The sequence below is a fragment of the Lontra canadensis genome, unplaced genomic scaffold (assembly GCF_010015895.1).
Source record: "Lontra canadensis isolate GAN:19392208 unplaced genomic scaffold, GSC_riverotter_1.0 scaffold20, whole genome shotgun sequence".
NCBI classification, from domain to species: Eukaryota; Metazoa; Chordata; class Mammalia; order Carnivora; family Mustelidae; genus Lontra; species Lontra canadensis.
Genome location: NW_022631014.1, coordinates 23,439,634 through 23,457,201, shown reverse-complemented (window position 1 = coordinate 23,457,201; position 17,568 = coordinate 23,439,634). Strand labels below are relative to the sequence as shown.

Below are 17,568 nucleotides of genomic sequence, written 5' to 3'. Positions count from 1 at the left end.
AAATAATAAGTTTCAGATGTAAAGAAATCAAAGGAATCTAAATAAGCTTTCTTGCATTTATTGAAATAGATGGTACAGACATTAGGAAAAACATGGAGGACCCTCAGGGGGCTTGCCTCCTAAAAATAGTAGCAAGCAAAATAGGTTCTCATTATTTTTTGTCTGTATTTCACTTCCTAGGAGATATGAGGAAGAAAGTGTGGCAAGAGAAGTGGTAGCAGATATAAAAGGGGAACTAGAGAAAAGAGAAGGCAGACAAGAAAAAATAGAAGTCATACAGGAAAATGTGTTTTCCTGGTCTATTCTCATCCTTTAAAAAGTGGTGTTCTCTTCTTAACCAACTCAAATTTCAAGTAGTTTCTGTTCATTTATACTCTAATAGTTCTTGGTTTCCATGAAAAGGAAAAGGAAGAGGGAAAAAGCCACAATTTGAGCACTTCCCACTTTAATATCCGAACTTTCATATAGTCTTATTCTGTTTCTGCTATATCCCATAAAGTTTAAAAATATTTCATCTTCTACTAACTTCTAAAACATGTTTTCTGAAGCAAAACTAAACATTGATAATAAAATCAGTTATCAATTCATTGATATAACATTGATAATTTTATTATTACAGTGATTAGCCGCATGCTTGGTACTGATAGTAAAACAAAACCAGTCTTTGTGGTCAATAAAAATTGTAAAATATCAGTATATTCTTTTGGCTACTGCTAATGAGACCCTTTATGTGTAACAGAAAAAACCCGCTCGAAGAAGATATGAATCATATGGAATGCATTCAGATGATGACGCCAACAGTGATGCATCTAGTGCTTGTTCAGAACGCTCCTATAGTTCTCGAAATGGTAGTATTCCCACATACATGAGGCAGACAGAAGATGTGGCAGAAGTCCTCAATAGATGTGCTAGTTCCAATTGGTCAGAAAGGAAAGAAGGCCTCCTAGGTCTGCAGAACTTATTAAAAAATCAGAGAACACTAAGGTGAGTTGTGTTGTCTTAAAATAATAATCCTGTCAGTTTAGCACTTTCAACTTGACTTTGTCTGCATAACACCTTAGAGATATTAGTATGGGAACAGACTTGTTTGAAATTCAGAAGATGGCATCAAAATATTTTCCCAGGCTTCAAGACTATCTATACTATATATACTAGAAATTTTTATTTAAAAGGAGACTTCTAATTCACAAATGGAAATTCATGAAAAATATATTAATTTTTAAAATTAAAAAAATAATAAAGTGTACATAAGATTAAAGCTAGCCAGTTTATTAAAATTCATTCCTGATAAATTTTTCAGTAAGAGGAAAGAATGTTTATGCTCACTTGAACATGAAGGTGTATTCTCAGTGTTCATGTAATTTGTGAGTCTTAGTGTAATACAAAATGGAATTGGAGTGAATTTCTCTTAACTTTATATTGGTTTTTTGTTTGTTTGGTTTGGTTTGATTTCATTTGGTTTCCTTTCCTACTGGCTTTTACTTGCTTTTTCCTTCTAAATTCTTTATTGTCTTTATCTGTATAATGTTTTAAACTTCTTTAGTCAACCCATTTAAGAACCTAGATTTAGATAATTCTAAGTTTGAGTGTAGTGGAAAATTAGAGGAATACTTCCTGACTTGATACCTGAAATCAGGGTTAGAGTTGCTAGCTGTACTTACTTTAGAAAGTATTAAAACTGGGGCGCCTGGGTGGCTCAGTGGGTTAAAGCCTCTGCCTTCAGCTCAGGTCATGATTCCAGGGTCCTGGGATCAAGCCCTGCATCGGGCTCTCTGCTCAGCAGGGAGCCTGCTTCCCCCTCTCTCTCTGCCTGCCTCTATGCCTACTTGTGATCTCTATCAAATAAATAAATAAAATCTTTAAAAAAGAAAGTATTAAAACTATTTAATTTAAAATAGATGTTCATCTATATACTGTCTAATATATTTTAATGTTTGTATATCACACTTCATGAATCATTGCAGTAAATCATAATATTGTTCCTAACCCTGTCAAGATTAGGTTAGTATTAGGTTCAGTATATCATTGTCAGTGGCAAGAGGGTAGGCAGAGTGTAGAAAGATTTTAGCCCTCAGGTGGCCAAATTTAAGAAAACATCTTAGCACTTAAAGGATAAGATTCATGTGCTGGGAATGTCATTTGTACAGTTTCCCCTGTTGTGCTATATTAATGAAATACAATTATAGTTCTTTTCATGAAACTTTTAATTTTTAATATAATGTGGGTTGCAGCAGAATTATTGTTGTATTTAATAAATTTGTATTTATCCTTGATTAGTAAGTCCCACACATTTTTTGATTTGAAGGACTATTTTGTTTTTCTTTAAGAAGCCTAATTACAGCTAAAGTTATTTTAAATGAATTCTTCCTATAGCAAGGTATTAATAAGCTACTTTGGGGGCACCTGGGTAGTTTAGTTGGTTAAGTGTTTTACCTCAGCTCAGGTCATGATCTCAGGGTTATGGGATCAAGCCCTGTCCCTGTACCCCACCCTGCTTCAGGCTTCCTGCTTAGGGAAAACAGGGCCTTTGCTTGACCCCTCTCCCTCTTCCTCTGTCCCTCTGCCTGCTTGTGCTCTCTCTGTCTCTCAAATAAATCTTTTTTAAAAAAAGATATTAATAAGCTGCTTTATTATTTTGACAGTCGAGTTGAACTGAAAAGATTGTGTGAAATTTTCACAAGAATGTTTGCTGATCCTCATGGCAAGGTATGTTTTAGTATTTAAGATTATTTACTTCTATGGGATGTCATTTGTGGATTGCCAAAAAAAGCATAATATAATAGCAAAACACTATAAGCCATTTCTTTTCAAACATAATTGAAAGTGTTTGATATCATACATAATTTAGAAATTGCTCTCCAGTAACCATTTAAACTTCTCCAGAGAGATTGTTTTTTTAAGACTGTAAGCTGAGGGATATAGTAACAAGCATGATGCATAGAATTAGTCAAACTGAATGTGTTTGTATCACTAGAAACTTTTTACTGTTTGTAAAGAGATAAAATTGAGGTAAGTTGAAAAAAGGTCTTCTTGAGAACTTTTAATTGTTTTCTTCTTTTGCTGTGTTAATGTAAATATATTCTTATCTTAAAAGAACAATTGAATAAAAAAGAATTGCCATTAAATAACACAAAAGCACAAAATACCTGTCGGCCACAATTTGGTAGTAACATTAAAAAAAAGCATTTCATATGTTGACGTAGTCCATAAAAATTTTCAGAGCACTGTTTAATTTTTAACACTGATTAAAACATACTTCGTTTTAAGCACTTACGCGTAATCTGCATGTATACTGGGAAATTTTGGTTCACCTTGCAGGATAGTTACTGTTAAAAAATGTATTTGGTTACTCTGTTTTCAATAATGTGTCTGACAATGGTGAAACTTTATTGTCTTTTTTTAGGTTACCAGTTGTCTGCATGAGAATTTCTAACTTAAGTGAGAGGGAGATGTGGAAGGGAAATTATTTTTTAAAAAAATTTTAAATTTCACCATATTTTTTTTGTCTTCACTTTGTTGTTGCACATATCATTCTCATTTTTTTCTATTTTTGACATTTTCATTACTTGCAACACTACTTTAAAGATAATAAAATCCCACTTCATATATAAACTAAAATCTAGCTAAAGATTATAAATTGCTTCTACCTTACAACCGTTTTCAAAGATTACCCTCTATCAGAAGGTGTACTTATTTTATCCAAGAATGCAAGTTTCCATTATAGACAAAGATTAAAAAACACTTGACAAGCAGTTTGTTTAAAATTTATAACTTTCAGGGGTGCCTGGCTGGCTCAGTTAGCAGAGCTTGCAACTCTTGATCTCAGGATCATGAATTCAAGCCCCGCATTGGGCCTAGAGGTTACCTAAAAATAAATAAATAAATGAAGTTTATAACTTTCAAACTGAACATGTAGATAACTGTATGATTTTACACTTAACATTGTTACCACTCGTTATAGCTATAGGACTTGTTTTAATGCAAAAATTCTATCAATCTTGAACAAATTAATTGTTGGTCTATTTTCTTGGCAATAGAAACCAAAGGACAAAACAGTTGTTATCTGGATGGACCTCTTTTACAAACAATATTTTAGTAATTATCTATGCAACTTTAAAAAATGGAATTTTTTTTTTAAGATTTTCTTTGTTTATTGGCCAGAAATAGAGCTCAAGGAGGGGGAGTGGCAGGCAGACGGAGAAGCAGCCTCCCCACTGAGCAAGGAGCCCAATGTGGTACTCAGCCCTAGGACTCTGGGATCATGACCTGAGCTAAAGGCAGACACTTAACCAACTGAGCCACCCAGGCGTCCCTAAAAAACAGAATTATAAAATATCTTCAGTAAGTGATATAATTCTTCCCTGCTGGAAGGTATAAGACCAAGGCTGGATTATTTCTTGAAGCCTCAGTTTATTTTTTGCTAGGACAATAATACAATTTAGTTGGATGCTAGAATTTGTACATTAATAAAAAAGAAAGACTTTTTAAAGAGTCTCTTGGAGATGAAATAGGAAAGCTGAGTTTGATGTTGAGAAAGGAACTGAACTGAGCACATATGCTTGGCTTCCCTTAATAGACATAGAGAACCAGCTACGGTCCTCCTTAGAATTGCCATGAACATGACTTTTTGGTTTTTCTTCATCAGGTTTTATAACAATATACAGTTCTTACCAACCCATCTGGTTTTGTTCGTTTGATTATGTTTTTGGCAGTTTAGTTCAATGAAGACCCGGTGTAATGGGAAGATTTTTGTTAATTTGTTTCTGCTTGACTTTTTGTTTGGTGGTTGTCCATCAGAGGCTCTGCCAATAATGTAATTCATTAAGAATAAACTGGATATGTCACCATTCTGTGCTGAGTTTAAAATGTCAGGGTTTGGGGCGCCTGGGTGGCTCAGTTGGTTAAGCATCTGCCTTTGGCTCAAGGAATGGTCTCAGGGTCCTGGGATTGAGCCCTACGTCTCGCTTCAAGCTCAGTGAAGTCTACGTGTCCTCCTCCCTCTGCCCCTTCCCCCGCTCATGCGCTTTCTGTCTCCCTCTCAAATAAAAAAATAAAATATCAGGGTTTGATTTGAGCTTTTGCATTATATCCTGATATTACTAAAATAGCATATCTCTCTCTCCCCATTTTTTAAATATATCTTGATGTAAAGTACCAGCAGCTCCATCTTCAGGATCAAGCATTTTGATACTTTATTTTCTTTCCAGATACAGTTTTGTTATCGGAAGTAGACCATTTTTCTGTTCTGTAAAGGGCCAAATAGTAAATATTTGCAGCTTTATGTGCCATAAGGATCTCTGTCACCACTACTCAACTCCGCCATTGTTGCACAAAGACATCTGTACAAAATATGTAAACAAATGATTATGGCAGGGTTACAACAAAACTTTATTTATGAACATTGAAATTTTAATTTTCATGTAAATTGCCCATTTTAAAAAAATTCTTTTTAAAATCATTCTTAACTTTCAGACTGTAGTTTGCTGATCCCTATTTTCTGTGCTCAGTTCTGAGTTATTGACACTATAGTAGAAACATATGTCCAAGAGCCTCTGCTCACAGAGCTCATGCCACCAGTTGAAGGTTAGGATTTTTTTTTTTTTTTTTTTTTTTTAAGATTTTGTTTGAGAGAGCCAAGAGTGGGAGAGCACAAGCAGGGCAGGTAGCAGAGGGAGAGGAAGAAGCAGGCTCCCCGATGAGCAGGAAGCCCTCTGTGGGGCTTGATTCCAGAACCCTGGGATCATTACGTGAGCTGAAGACAGATGCTTAACTGAGCCACCTAGGCACTCCAAAGGTTGGGATTCTTGAAGGGAAACAATGTATAGGCCCCTAGGTGAAATCATCCAGTGTATTCTGGTATTTCTCTGCCATTCTCCATTACTGATCTGTGATTTTTGTTTAAATGCACAGTGCTGCCTTGTAATGCTTCTCCTCTCCTCTTTCTCTTCTCTTCTCCAAGGAGACCGTGTCAAATAGTTTCTCTCCTCAAAACTGCAGTCCATTCACCTCCCAACTTGTGTTATACCCCAAGCATATTTCTTGGCTTCTTAGCTTACCTGGAAATTGGAAGCCATCAAGCAGAAACTCTCCATTTCCTGCCTCCAAACCAGCCACTGTATCTACACAGAAACCCATTCTTTCTATCTTCCTTCCTATTGAAATGGAGGGAGGTCTCACCTTGAAGCTATTGTTAGCCACAATACTCTATTGGGCCTAATTTTTTGCTAATATGGTCTCATCTGCTTGGCTTCCGTGAATTGCTCATAAATTCCATTTTGCTGGTTGACATTTCTTTTTGTTTACAACTTTATTATTGGTTTTTTGATTTATCCTTTCTGTCTTTAAGGAATGTGATGTGTCTGTTGTTGAAGTGCCTGTTGTGTCTCATCCAGTCTCCCTCATACCTTTTGTCATGCAACCCCTATCTCTCTTGCCTGTTTTACTAAGTGTTGGTTCTGTGTAGATTCTTGTCCTGGGCTCTCTTCTTTCATTCAGTACCTTATCTAAAGCTTCAGTTACTGCTTGCTGTAACCTAATGACTCCCAAAAGTGTACTTTCATCCCATATTTTTCTCTTGTGCTTACTTAGTCTTCAACCTCACAATCTTCAACCTCACAACTGCTTTATCTCATTGGATGGTTTGTCTCATTAGATGAAATCTCCATTCGCTCATTGCCTAAGTGAACATTTTGGTCATCATTCTGGAAACTCAATCCTAATTGATCCAACCTTCTGAATATCTGTCCATTCTCACTGCCAGTTCAGGGCACAGTGGTCTTTTTCCTGTTGCACCTCCTCCACACTGCATCCTTTAGTAATCTTTCTATAAAAGATAAATTTTCTCTACCAGCTTAAAAACCCTATAGTGACTACTCATTGTCCTCAAGAAGATGGCAAAAGAAAGCCTATCATTTTGCTTGTCATTCCTTCCTCACTCTCACCCCAGCCCTAGACTACGTCCATGTCCCCAAAGGAGCAATGTACTTTTTTCTCATAGCCTTGAAAAATGTTGTCAGGGACATTTCTTTGTCTTCCTCAAGCCTGGATTAGCTCTCTACTACTAGTGAATCTTAGTCACTTAATCAGTGACCTCAACTGTCCTGAAACCTCACAGGGCAAAAACTGTCGAAGCCTTGCCCCAGAATGGGCCATAGTGTTTGGGAGGAGACATCTCCTACCACTAGCTTAGTTAGGTGGATTTTCCCATGTCTTTTTAAGTTAAAATCAACATTTCAGTCTCTATGTTAACACCTTCTGGATAATAGCCTACTTCATGGTAACTGAAAGCTGTTCTCACGCATGCCCAACACATTTGAGACTACTGTCCTCAGCAGAAACAAGATACATGGAGAAATAGGTTGTGGATAGCCCCATCTACTTTTCTACCATCTACTTTGATATAGATCTCCTTCTCCAACCCCCAGAATGTTTCCCTCTTACATATTTTAGAATGTCAAGAAAGCTCTAGTATGCAAGGCAGACACCCCAGAAAGGAAGGGCCAGGAGAGAGCTTTTTCTGAATACCGTTGAAATATATGCTGGATTTTTTTTCCTGGTATAAGATTAACAAATATAGTTTGCAGGCTGAAATTATTTGATACCTGTAACTTGACAAACTTTTTTTCACCTCAAATAACCATATGCAAATAAGTGGTGATGGATGATGATGTATGTATGACAGTAATTTAGAACATAAGCTGTAAATGTTTGATTTAAAGCCTGTTAATATTTTTCTAGAGAGACCGTACAACATGGTGATACCAAGTATGGATAGTAGAGCTAGATTACTTGTGTTCGAATTCTACCTCCAACACTTACTAGCAGTGTGCGCCTTAGTTTCCTTATCTGTAAAACAGTTAATAGTAATACCTACCTCATAATATTGTGAGGATGATTAAATGAGTTATTATATGTAAAGCCCTAAGTACACACCAAACACTGTGGAAGTTTTTTAAAAACTAAGTAAGCTTGAAGAATGAAGTAGTTCAGGGAAGATTTTTATTTTGACCACTCTAGAATCGTTTTTTTCCTTCAAAATGTAAGAAGGGTCAGATGCCAAAAGTTACCTTATGTGTTCTCACATTTGCCTCTAAAGGAACTGTTTGAAAGGAGCTACCTTCACTGAGATGCATGCATGCTTTGAATTGGCATTTTATGATCTATATAGTCCTACGTCTTGAAGTCATACCATTGAGTCTTAAACAACTAGGGTAGGAATTTAATCTATGGCTACTCAAATGGGACACAGTTGGGTGCCCAGGTCACTTCTGGTCTCCTAAATAAGTGTTCTAGACAGCAGAGCTGTTTACAGTCCTAGGATCAGGAAACCATAATGCACATCTTACTGGGGCAAAACTTGAAGTTATGGTATAAACAGTTACTTTTAATTTCCAAACAACTGTAGTTGTTCTAAACCTTCAGAGATACCATTTAAGTTGTAAATGTATTGCTTCTGAAGAGGAAAAAAAAAAGTAAATATTATACTTTGGAACTAAATGTTGGCACTGTTCAGAAATGGGGGCAGGTATCTTGGTCTTAGATTCTTTATAGAAGTTGATCCTCAAGGATATTAGAGTCTGGAAAAGAAGTTGGTTTTCTGGGTTTTGTTTTTACATTTCTTTGTCCAGGAGGTGAGGGAGAAACACAGAAAAATCACATGTTCTTCTCTCTTAACTGTTCATTTAACTCTTGTTTTAAAAACTATTTTGAGTTTATCATAAAACTTTGAAAAACATTTGTCACTTTTATTTTCTAAGTGTTTTTCTTCCATATAGGAACTTTGCATTGATGGCGACTAATTTGTGTGTTTTTCTTTTTTTTTTTTTTTTTTTTCTTTTTGCATGCTGTCCCCTGTGTTGGAACTCTCAATAGAGAGTAAGTTGGTTCAATATTTGTTGGAAACCTAACTTTACTGCATGACTGTGAAATTAACCCTTTTTCTCTATTTTCTCTCCCGAAGAGTTCATGCAGTGTTGGACCCTTTGCAATCTACGAAATGCTATTTGCAGTTATGCAAACTGTCATTCTGTTTGGAGATGTGCTTTTTAATCTACTAATTAATCTAATTTGATTATGTTCTTCTGTTCTGTATTTGATGACTGGCACACCTAAAATGTGAGATTGAGAAAAGACTGCCTCAACCGTAATAGCCCAAAGGTTACATTTTCCATTAAAGTACACTTGTGAGATATGTGGAGTTATAAACTGATTCCATTGAAGGGTGGTTCCATTGAATTATTAAAAATAATTCCCAAGTTTCACAATAATTAAAAAGTCTTAAGTCCCAACCTCAACATAAGTACTTTTTCTAATATTCTATAAACATCATTCCATGAAAGCAATCAGAACAGTTTATGGAGCAATTTTTCAGATTTTTTTTTTCTGAAATCTAAATTTTTAGCACTAATATAAATATATCTACTTTCCACTTTCTTCATTAATTTTAGATAAAGAAAAAGGAGGATATCAACATCTAACAGTGAACTCTGTGATAGGGCAGTCAAGTAAGAAATTTTATGTGGAAATTCCCAATATGTTTTTTGAATAGATATATATAGTCATTATCTTATCACTTAGTAAGGACTATTGATATGATTTAAGTATTTTGAAAAATAGTAGAATTCTATATGTGGAGTACTGTAAATAACACATCTACATTTTGTTCTCTGTGTTTTCATGGTATATAACCAAAAGAAATTTCCACTTAGGAGAAAATAGCAGTTCAGATCTTGGCAGGAACGTAAACTTTGGATATGTCAGCCTGAGAAGAAAGGGCCTCCGATGACTGGCATGAGTCTAGAGAAATAGGAGATGTCAGAAAGTTTATAGGAGAGAGAAAGAAGAAGTTAATCTTGGTTGGGATGAAGGGAGGGAAAAAAGTGCTGGCTATCAATTATAGTGTAAGTTTCCACATAAGAGAAAATCCTTACTCTTTAAGGAACTTTTTCCGCACATTAATTGAACAAGTTTTTGTTCAGTCTTCAGCCTCTGATAAACTTTGAGCTTGATTCTAATGGATAATGCAAGACTATATAAAAATAGAGGCTTTATTCTCAAATGTTACATGTTCCAAATGGTAAGATGATATACATACAGAAGAAGTTAAATAGCACCATAAAGCTCATCCCACAAAGGTTCCAAGTGGCTATATTCTGACATGGTCTAAGAAGCTTTTTGGCTGGGATTTGAGCAGTAAACTTTGTAGCAAGTCACAGGCTGTGTGTAAATAGAGGGGGCATGGTAGGAAATCAGGAGTGTGGTAAGAAGTGCTCAGAGACAAGGACTTTATGTTGCCAGATAGTCCAAGATCAGTTTGGAGAGTTAGACCATTGTCTAAGCATTTGAGACATTATTTTGTAGACTATAGGCAGTGGAGGATTTTATTTCTCTCAGAAGAATGATATCACAGTCTGATGGTGAGAAAGAAGCATTAGTTGGCCTGCTGCCTGTTCTGTAAATAAAATTATATTGGATCACAGCTGTATTCACTTGTTTGCATCCTGTCTATTGCTGTGCTACTGTAGCAGAGTCATTATGGTGATAGACACTGTATGGCCTGCAAAGCCATATGTACTTACCTGGCCTCTTCCAGAAATCAGACTTGAAGTCAGAAAGACCTGGTGCCTACAGTGATAGTAGGATGGATAGATTTGGGAAGGGCCAAAAGAAAGCTATTTCAAAGGTCCTGGGGCCTTCTAGGTAGGCTAGAGCAAAGTGGGCCTGTTAAAGAGCAGAGCAGGCCTATTAAAGTCACACTTTTGATGAAAAGCAAATCAAGATGAAGTCTGGCTTTTTTTTTCTTTAAGATTTTTATTTGTTTGATACACACAGAGAGAGAATACAAGCAGGCAGAGGGGGAGGGAGAAGCAAGCTCCCCACGGAGTAGGGAGCCTGATGTGGTGCTTGATCTCAGGACCCTGGGATCATGACCTGAGCCGAAGGCAGTCGCTTAACTGACTGAGCCATCCAGGTGCCCCTGAAGTCTGGCTCTTAATCACTGCACATTTAGAATGCAGAAGGAAAATGCCTGGCAACAGAAATGAAAGAAGGAAAATAACAGGAGGAAAGCAGTGGCAAGCTACAGAATAGCCAAGCATACTAAGGTAATGAAAAAGCTCCTGCTTCTTCTCAGGATCAGGAGATAGTTGGTGGGAAGGAAACTGAAGGAGAAATTCTTGAGAGGTTGTCTTCTGTAGCTGTAAGCAAAGGATTTAGATTGAGTGTAAAGATAGAGGAGACCATACTATAGAAAGCAAGAATCCAAAATAGAAAGATTAGTCTTAAAGAGGAATAAAATTGTCTCTCCCTTATAGAAACAATTACTAGAAGGATGGTTATAGAGGAAATCAAAGTGAGGGAAAAAGTCAGTGGAGAGTTTTATGTTGAATGACAGTCAAGTGCATGAGCTAAGTTATCTTGTAATGGAGTGGGTGGGACATAGCTGAAAGCCAACTAACTTGGTTTTAAGTCGTGACCCAACCATTGACTATGGAAACCTTGGACAAGTTACATAATTTTCTGGTTCTCAGTTTCTTGAGAACCAGATAGAATAGGAGAGTCGACTTTGGGATTCTAATGTTGATTTTACTATAGTGAAAGCTTAAAGTAAGAATCTTCAGGAAGAGAGGCAAGAGTTGAAACAAGGTTAAAAGTAAATCAAAGAATGAGAGTGTTGTGCCTGGCAAACTAGGTTTGGGGGATGGGCAGAAAGCTCTGATGTGTCCTATTTGCTGTAATTCCTGAGGTGTAAATACCCTACCATAGCTAATTTCAGGCTATTAACTACCTGACGAAATTCCTGAGTATTTAACAGTCAGCTTTCTAGTCAAGTACTAACTGAGTCAACACACCACTGGACAGATTTTAATGAGATGCATTACTTAAGAACACTAGCTTTCCTTAAAAATTTTTATCTTATAAAATTTTTTAAACTAGTAGATTAATATTGGAACCAAGTATAAAACCCATTGAAAGAAATGGAGACTAATAGCCTTCAATGATTTTTTTAAAATCACTAAAATTAAGGTGTAGATTTGTATAGTAACTACAGTTACCCACATCACTTACAATTACATTTGGGGCAGTTTTAATAAATACTGTATCTCATACCAAAAGGATTTGTGACCACTGACATATTGAGAAATCTCTGATTAGCCCAATATGTCAGAATGTTCTTATATTTTAACGTAGCTGTCAGCAAAGTCATCTTCTGATTAACTCAGTGCCATTCTTCCAAAGAGCTGAGAGGTGGTGAGGCTATCAGTAGGTAATTGCTTGCCCTAAATTTGAGATAAAATGGATTTCAGTTTAACTAGGCATCATTGACAACATTAGGTGTGCCAGCCATTGTGGCCAAAGTTTCTTTACCAAGTGATGCTGCATGGAATAGCTAATTGTTGAACTTCTGCGCAGAAGCTGGATAACAGTTCAAACATACTCTTGTATCACAGAGTCCAGTGAAAAGCAAGAGAGATTGTTTTTCCGCTTGGCTGCCAATCGCTGTGTCTCTGATTCCTGTATTCCCTTTCTATTTTGGTTTTGAATTGATCATAGAGGTCAATATTTCCTCCTTTTTCTCTTCCTTTCCCCATTTATCCACTGTAGGTATTCAGCATGTTTTTGGAGACTCTAGTGGATTTCATACAAGTCCACAAAGATGACCTTCAAGACTGGTTGTTTGTACTGCTGACGCAACTATTAAAAAAAATGGGTGCTGATTTGCTTGGGTCTGTTCAGGCAAAAGTTCAGAAAGCCCTTGATGTTACCAGGTAATGTTTTCTTTAGATACTTCAAGTTTATCCGGTAGTAATCAGAAATGTTTAGTTTCTGTGTTTAGATTTCTGAGCCCTTCTGATTCATTTAGGCTGCATGGGCTTCCTGTGAAAATTGTTAATGATGCCCATTTCACATCGATACATCTAATACATCATTGGTCCTTAAATCGAACACTGCCTTTCTTTTCTAAAACTGTCATGAACATTGGTTGAGTAATTCAAAGGTGGTATTTTATCTTAATTAGGATATTCAAAGCAGAGTTGAAGATCTTATTCAGTCTAATGTAAACATAAAAAATAGTTCCTAAATTTTAAAAGAATGTTTTATTATAACACTTAAATATTCAGAATCTTTTTTCAGAAGATTTTGAACCAATGATACATTTCTTTCTTGTGTAGATTGTTGAAGTGACTTATTTCAAATACCCACTTACTAGGTTGAGGTGAGTCTAGAATTCAGATATTAGGTCTGGGGAAATAACTCCGATAATGTTCAACTTAATTTTTTCTCTTACTTTTTTATTTTAAAGATTTTTTATTCATTTATTTTAGGGATTTTATTTGAATATTTTTATTCATTTATTTTAGAGAGCATGCAAGTGGGGAAGGGTAGAGGAAGAGGGAGAGAGAGAATTTCAGGCAGACTCCCTGCTGAGCATGGAGCCCCATGTGGGCCTCGGTCTTACAACCTGATCATGACCTAAGTTGAAATCAAGAGTTGGACTATTAACCAACTGAGGCACCCAGGCACCCACATTTTTTATTTATTTATTTTTTTTTTTGCTTAAATCCATACCTGAGTCAAGATAGACCATTATTTACTATAGTGTTGCTTTTTAACCCCCCTAGGATATAGAGTGAAATGTTCACATTGTTCGGGGAATAACTTAGGTGCTGTAAGTGGTATAATTATACCACTTACAGATACTACTTCATGCGTGCTCTTTGAATGGCATATTATGTTTTGGTATTAAGCATAATCTTCTGTTTACTTTGCTAAATGTTTACTTGATTAATTTTTGTTTTGCTTTATTCTTTCCTTGTTTCAGAGAATCTTTTCCAAATGATCTTCAATTTAATATTCTAATGAGATTCACTGTTGATCAGACCCAAACACCAAGCTTGAAGGTAAAAAATTGAAGTCTTTTGAAGACATTGTAAGGAATTGAAGTATTTTATTAATAAAGTTATGTGATATTTGTATTTCTGTCCAATGAAAAGCTGTTCCATCAGTGGATTTTGTTTTTATAAACTTTCAGACAGTCAAGCCAGCACTTCGGGACCAGCTTCACTCTTTTTGGAGCTCCAAGGTTTTTTTTGTTTTTGTTTTAATCTTCATTATTTCTTAACTCTCTGTAAAAACTCTGCTGTGTTTCAGAGAATGTTTGTATGCATCTGGTTTCAACTACTAACCTCTGTAAGCCCTTTAAGCATGCACAGATTTTATCTCAAATGTTACTCAATTGCCAGACTCTCTGGAGAAGCTTACTGGGGATTTCCATTTAGAAAGCAGTGCAAGTATGGCCGTCTAACTCTAAGCTGGTAATGCAGACTTGCTCTATAAAGTCTTACCTAATTTTATGTTTGTGATTTCCCAATACTTTTTTTTTTAAGTTTAGAAGTTTGAATCGGTATTTTGGGCAAAATGTCAGTTTTGCCTATGTATTTATTTTAGTAAACAAAAATTTTTAAGTTTAATCTCCCTGCTATTTTCCAGTTCTCCTTAACTGAAATAGTAACTTTTCTTTTTACAATGTGATATTTCTAGTGTGTGCATAAAATTTAGAATCAGGATTAACTTTCTCAATTATTATTAGCATACTTTTTAAAATTAATTTATGTGAAAATGAGATGGATTCCAATTTGTGACTTAAAATAATTAGTACGTTTGACATAGAAGAAAAAAAATTATACGTAAAAGCCCATGAATTCTTTACTAAAGATGTTTTCTTCGTGAGTTTTATTAAGTGAGATTAAAGTCAGGGAAATAACAAGCATATGTGCATTTACAAGCCTTACATTTTTCTGCTCTCTTCTGCACGAAATCTATTTCTACAAGCATTATTGCCCATGACTGATTTTCCTTTAAGTTTCTGAATATGATTTTGCCTTAAAAATCACAATTTCTTACAGGGTTGAGTTACTCAACATAACGTTAATTTCTTAGAGCCGCTTTGTGAAAGGGATTCCATTTATTTTGATTTTAAAATGTGACCTACAGAAGGAGAATCATTTACTTGATTTTACTGATAAATGTTTTGAACTCGTTCTTTGTCCTACCCATTGTGCAAGGCAATCCTAGGAATATAAAATTTATATTTTTTTATTATAATGCACAATAAACTATAATAAGGGCTATGATTTAGGTACCAGGGGTAGGTAGGTTTCAAGTGCTATTGAAAATGTGCATAGAGCTATTTCATGGGCTAGTGGAAAGGGAGGTCCAAACCACTCACTTAAGAAATAAAGATGATGGGTTCAGGGAGAGAATAATGTTGTCAAATGCCTAGAGAAAAAGATAGTGGGAAACAGGCAAATTAAAATTAGTTTTCCTGTTGGAAAATGGAGACTGGAATTACAGACTGTTTCTCTGAAAGCCATATATTTATATGAGCCGTATATTTATATGGCTTTTATATATACATGCATTACATTTTATATTAGCATACACACAAAGCAAAGCTATAGGGGAAAATCACTCGTCAACTCCTAAGTTAATATTTTAGAATAACAAGGAAAAGTTAAATTGAAGCCATACCTATGCCAAAAATAAATAACTTTCAGATTGGTTACAGATTAAGATTAAAAATCTGTTCTGAACAGGTTATAGAAAAACACGAACAGCTTGAGTGTGAGATCTATAAAGTTTTTTATTGAAAAAATGATGGATCTTGCAGATAAAAGAAAATTTTATACAAAATTTTATCTCCCACAGTCATGTGGTTAAATATCAGAAAAGAAGCAATAGAATGGGGGAAATGGCAGTACAGAGTGATTTTGAGTAAGTAATATTTTAAAAAATAATTTTGGTGACTTCTTTTTCTGGGTTTCACAGATATGTTGTAAAGTTATGCACACTTGAGCAGCAAGGTAATTTTTACTTCTCTGAAGAAGAATGAACATTTGTGTTATTAAAATTATAGATTATATATATAAACTTATGAAATATCCTACTTAAATCTGAACTTTCAAATGATTGTTATATATGTATTATGATTATTTTGCCTAGTGGTATAGTAAACACACCTACTCTATGAAACCCTTTTAAAACTTCATGTGTGTGGGGCACCCTGGGTGGCTCGGTGGGTTGAGCCTCTGCCCTTGGCTTGGGTCATGGTCTCAGGGTCCTGGGATCGAGCCCTGCATCAGGCTCTCTGCTCAGTGGGAAGCCTGCTTCCCTATCTCTCTCTGCCCGCCTCTCTGCCTACTTGTGATCTCTCTCTCTCTGTCAGGTAAATAAATAAAATCTTTTAAAAAAATTTTTTTAGAATTTAAAAATAAATAAATAAAACTTTATGTGCCTCTGTAAATTGCCAGGACACTGCACTAGTTAAATCTCACATAGCACAAGTAAGTATATTCAACTATAGATGGTGGCAAGTTGAAAACAAACTACACTGATGTTCATTCCTTGATTTACTATTGCCACCTTTCAGTTATTCACAGTGATAGAAGGTGACATGGCTTTAAGAATCCAGAATGTTAGGTGCTGCCATAATTTATTAGGCCTGCTACTGCAGAATTAACCCTAAGTCTCTTTCCCTTAGGTACCTAAGATGGCTGATAGGTTAACTCTCAAGTTTTTTTCCCAACATATCTCTTATGGTTCTTAAAATTTATTCATTTTGAAATGAATGTAATCTGATCACTTTTTTCTTTTAAAAAAAGTTTTTAAAGATTTATTTCTTTTAGAGAGAAAGAGCATGCCCAAGAGAGGGGGGAGAGGGAAAGAGAGAGAAAGGAGAGAAGCAGACTCCCTGCTAATCACAGAGCTCAATCACACGGTCCCAAGACCACAACCTAAGCCAAAACCAAGAGTCGGACACTTACCCGACTGAGGAACCCGGGCCCAGGCACCCCCTTTTTCTTTTATAAACAGGAGTCAGAAGTGGGGAAATGTACAAGAGTCAGAACCTTATTTTTAACACTTCACTTCCTATATATTGATTTAGCGCAGTACTTCTCAAGGACTTTATTTGGGTTGAGTGAGACAAGTGGCATCTTAAGATCAATAACAAGAGAAGAAGGATCATTGTTACCTTAATCTTTGGCAATGTTTTTTCAAAGTTGCTGTTTTAATCATACACGTAAACCTTCCAAGTCAGCAAATCAGTATTTAATACATGTTCAGCATCTGCTGTATCCAAGGACTGTACACTATGCTAGGTGCCATTTCCAGACTGCACTAGCAAAGTCCTTTAGAACCATTATTTACAAATCCTAGAATGTTAGAGGATGTGACAGTTGTTCTCACCCTGTTTTTCTGCTCCAACATACCTGAGAGAAAGGTGATAATTTAGCAGTGCTTACTCTAAGGATAACAAAGTCTGACCATAAGGAAGAAGCATGTGTGTTTGCCCCACCTCCTGCTGATTTTGAAGCCTACATTTGACCACACATCTATCTACCATGTACCCAAGCATCAGGAATTACAAATAAGTGTTGTATTTTCTCCAGTGGTACTTCTGTAAAACTTTTTTGTGACACTTCTTTTGAAAGGTAGTAATTCTGGCAGTTGATGGACCTATTAAGGTACATGATGTTTGGTGAATGTTACTGTTATGTTTGGGGGGAA

General features: G+C 35.8%; 1 protein-coding gene across 49 annotated transcripts in view; it reads left to right on the top strand.

The window, feature by feature from the left end:
- The window catches only part of CLASP2 (cytoplasmic linker associated protein 2), a 178,362-nt gene that overhangs the window by 121,660 nt on the left and 39,134 nt on the right, over positions 1–17,568 (top strand). For 17 of the 49 annotated variants that reach the window (XM_032861340.1, XM_032861336.1, XM_032861344.1 and 14 more), the window contains 4 exons: positions 740–984; positions 2,643–2,706; positions 12,604–12,767; positions 13,823–13,901. In XM_032861340.1, the coding sequence (XP_032717231.1) occupies positions 740–984; positions 2,643–2,706; positions 12,604–12,767; positions 13,823–13,901 (552 nt within the window). Of the gene's footprint in view, positions 1–739; positions 985–2,642; positions 2,707–8,871; positions 8,875–12,603; positions 12,768–13,822; positions 13,902–14,032; positions 14,084–17,568 lie in introns of all 49 variants that reach the window. The other 32 variants (XM_032861326.1, XM_032861329.1, XM_032861328.1 and 29 more) reach the window with 3 other exon arrangements.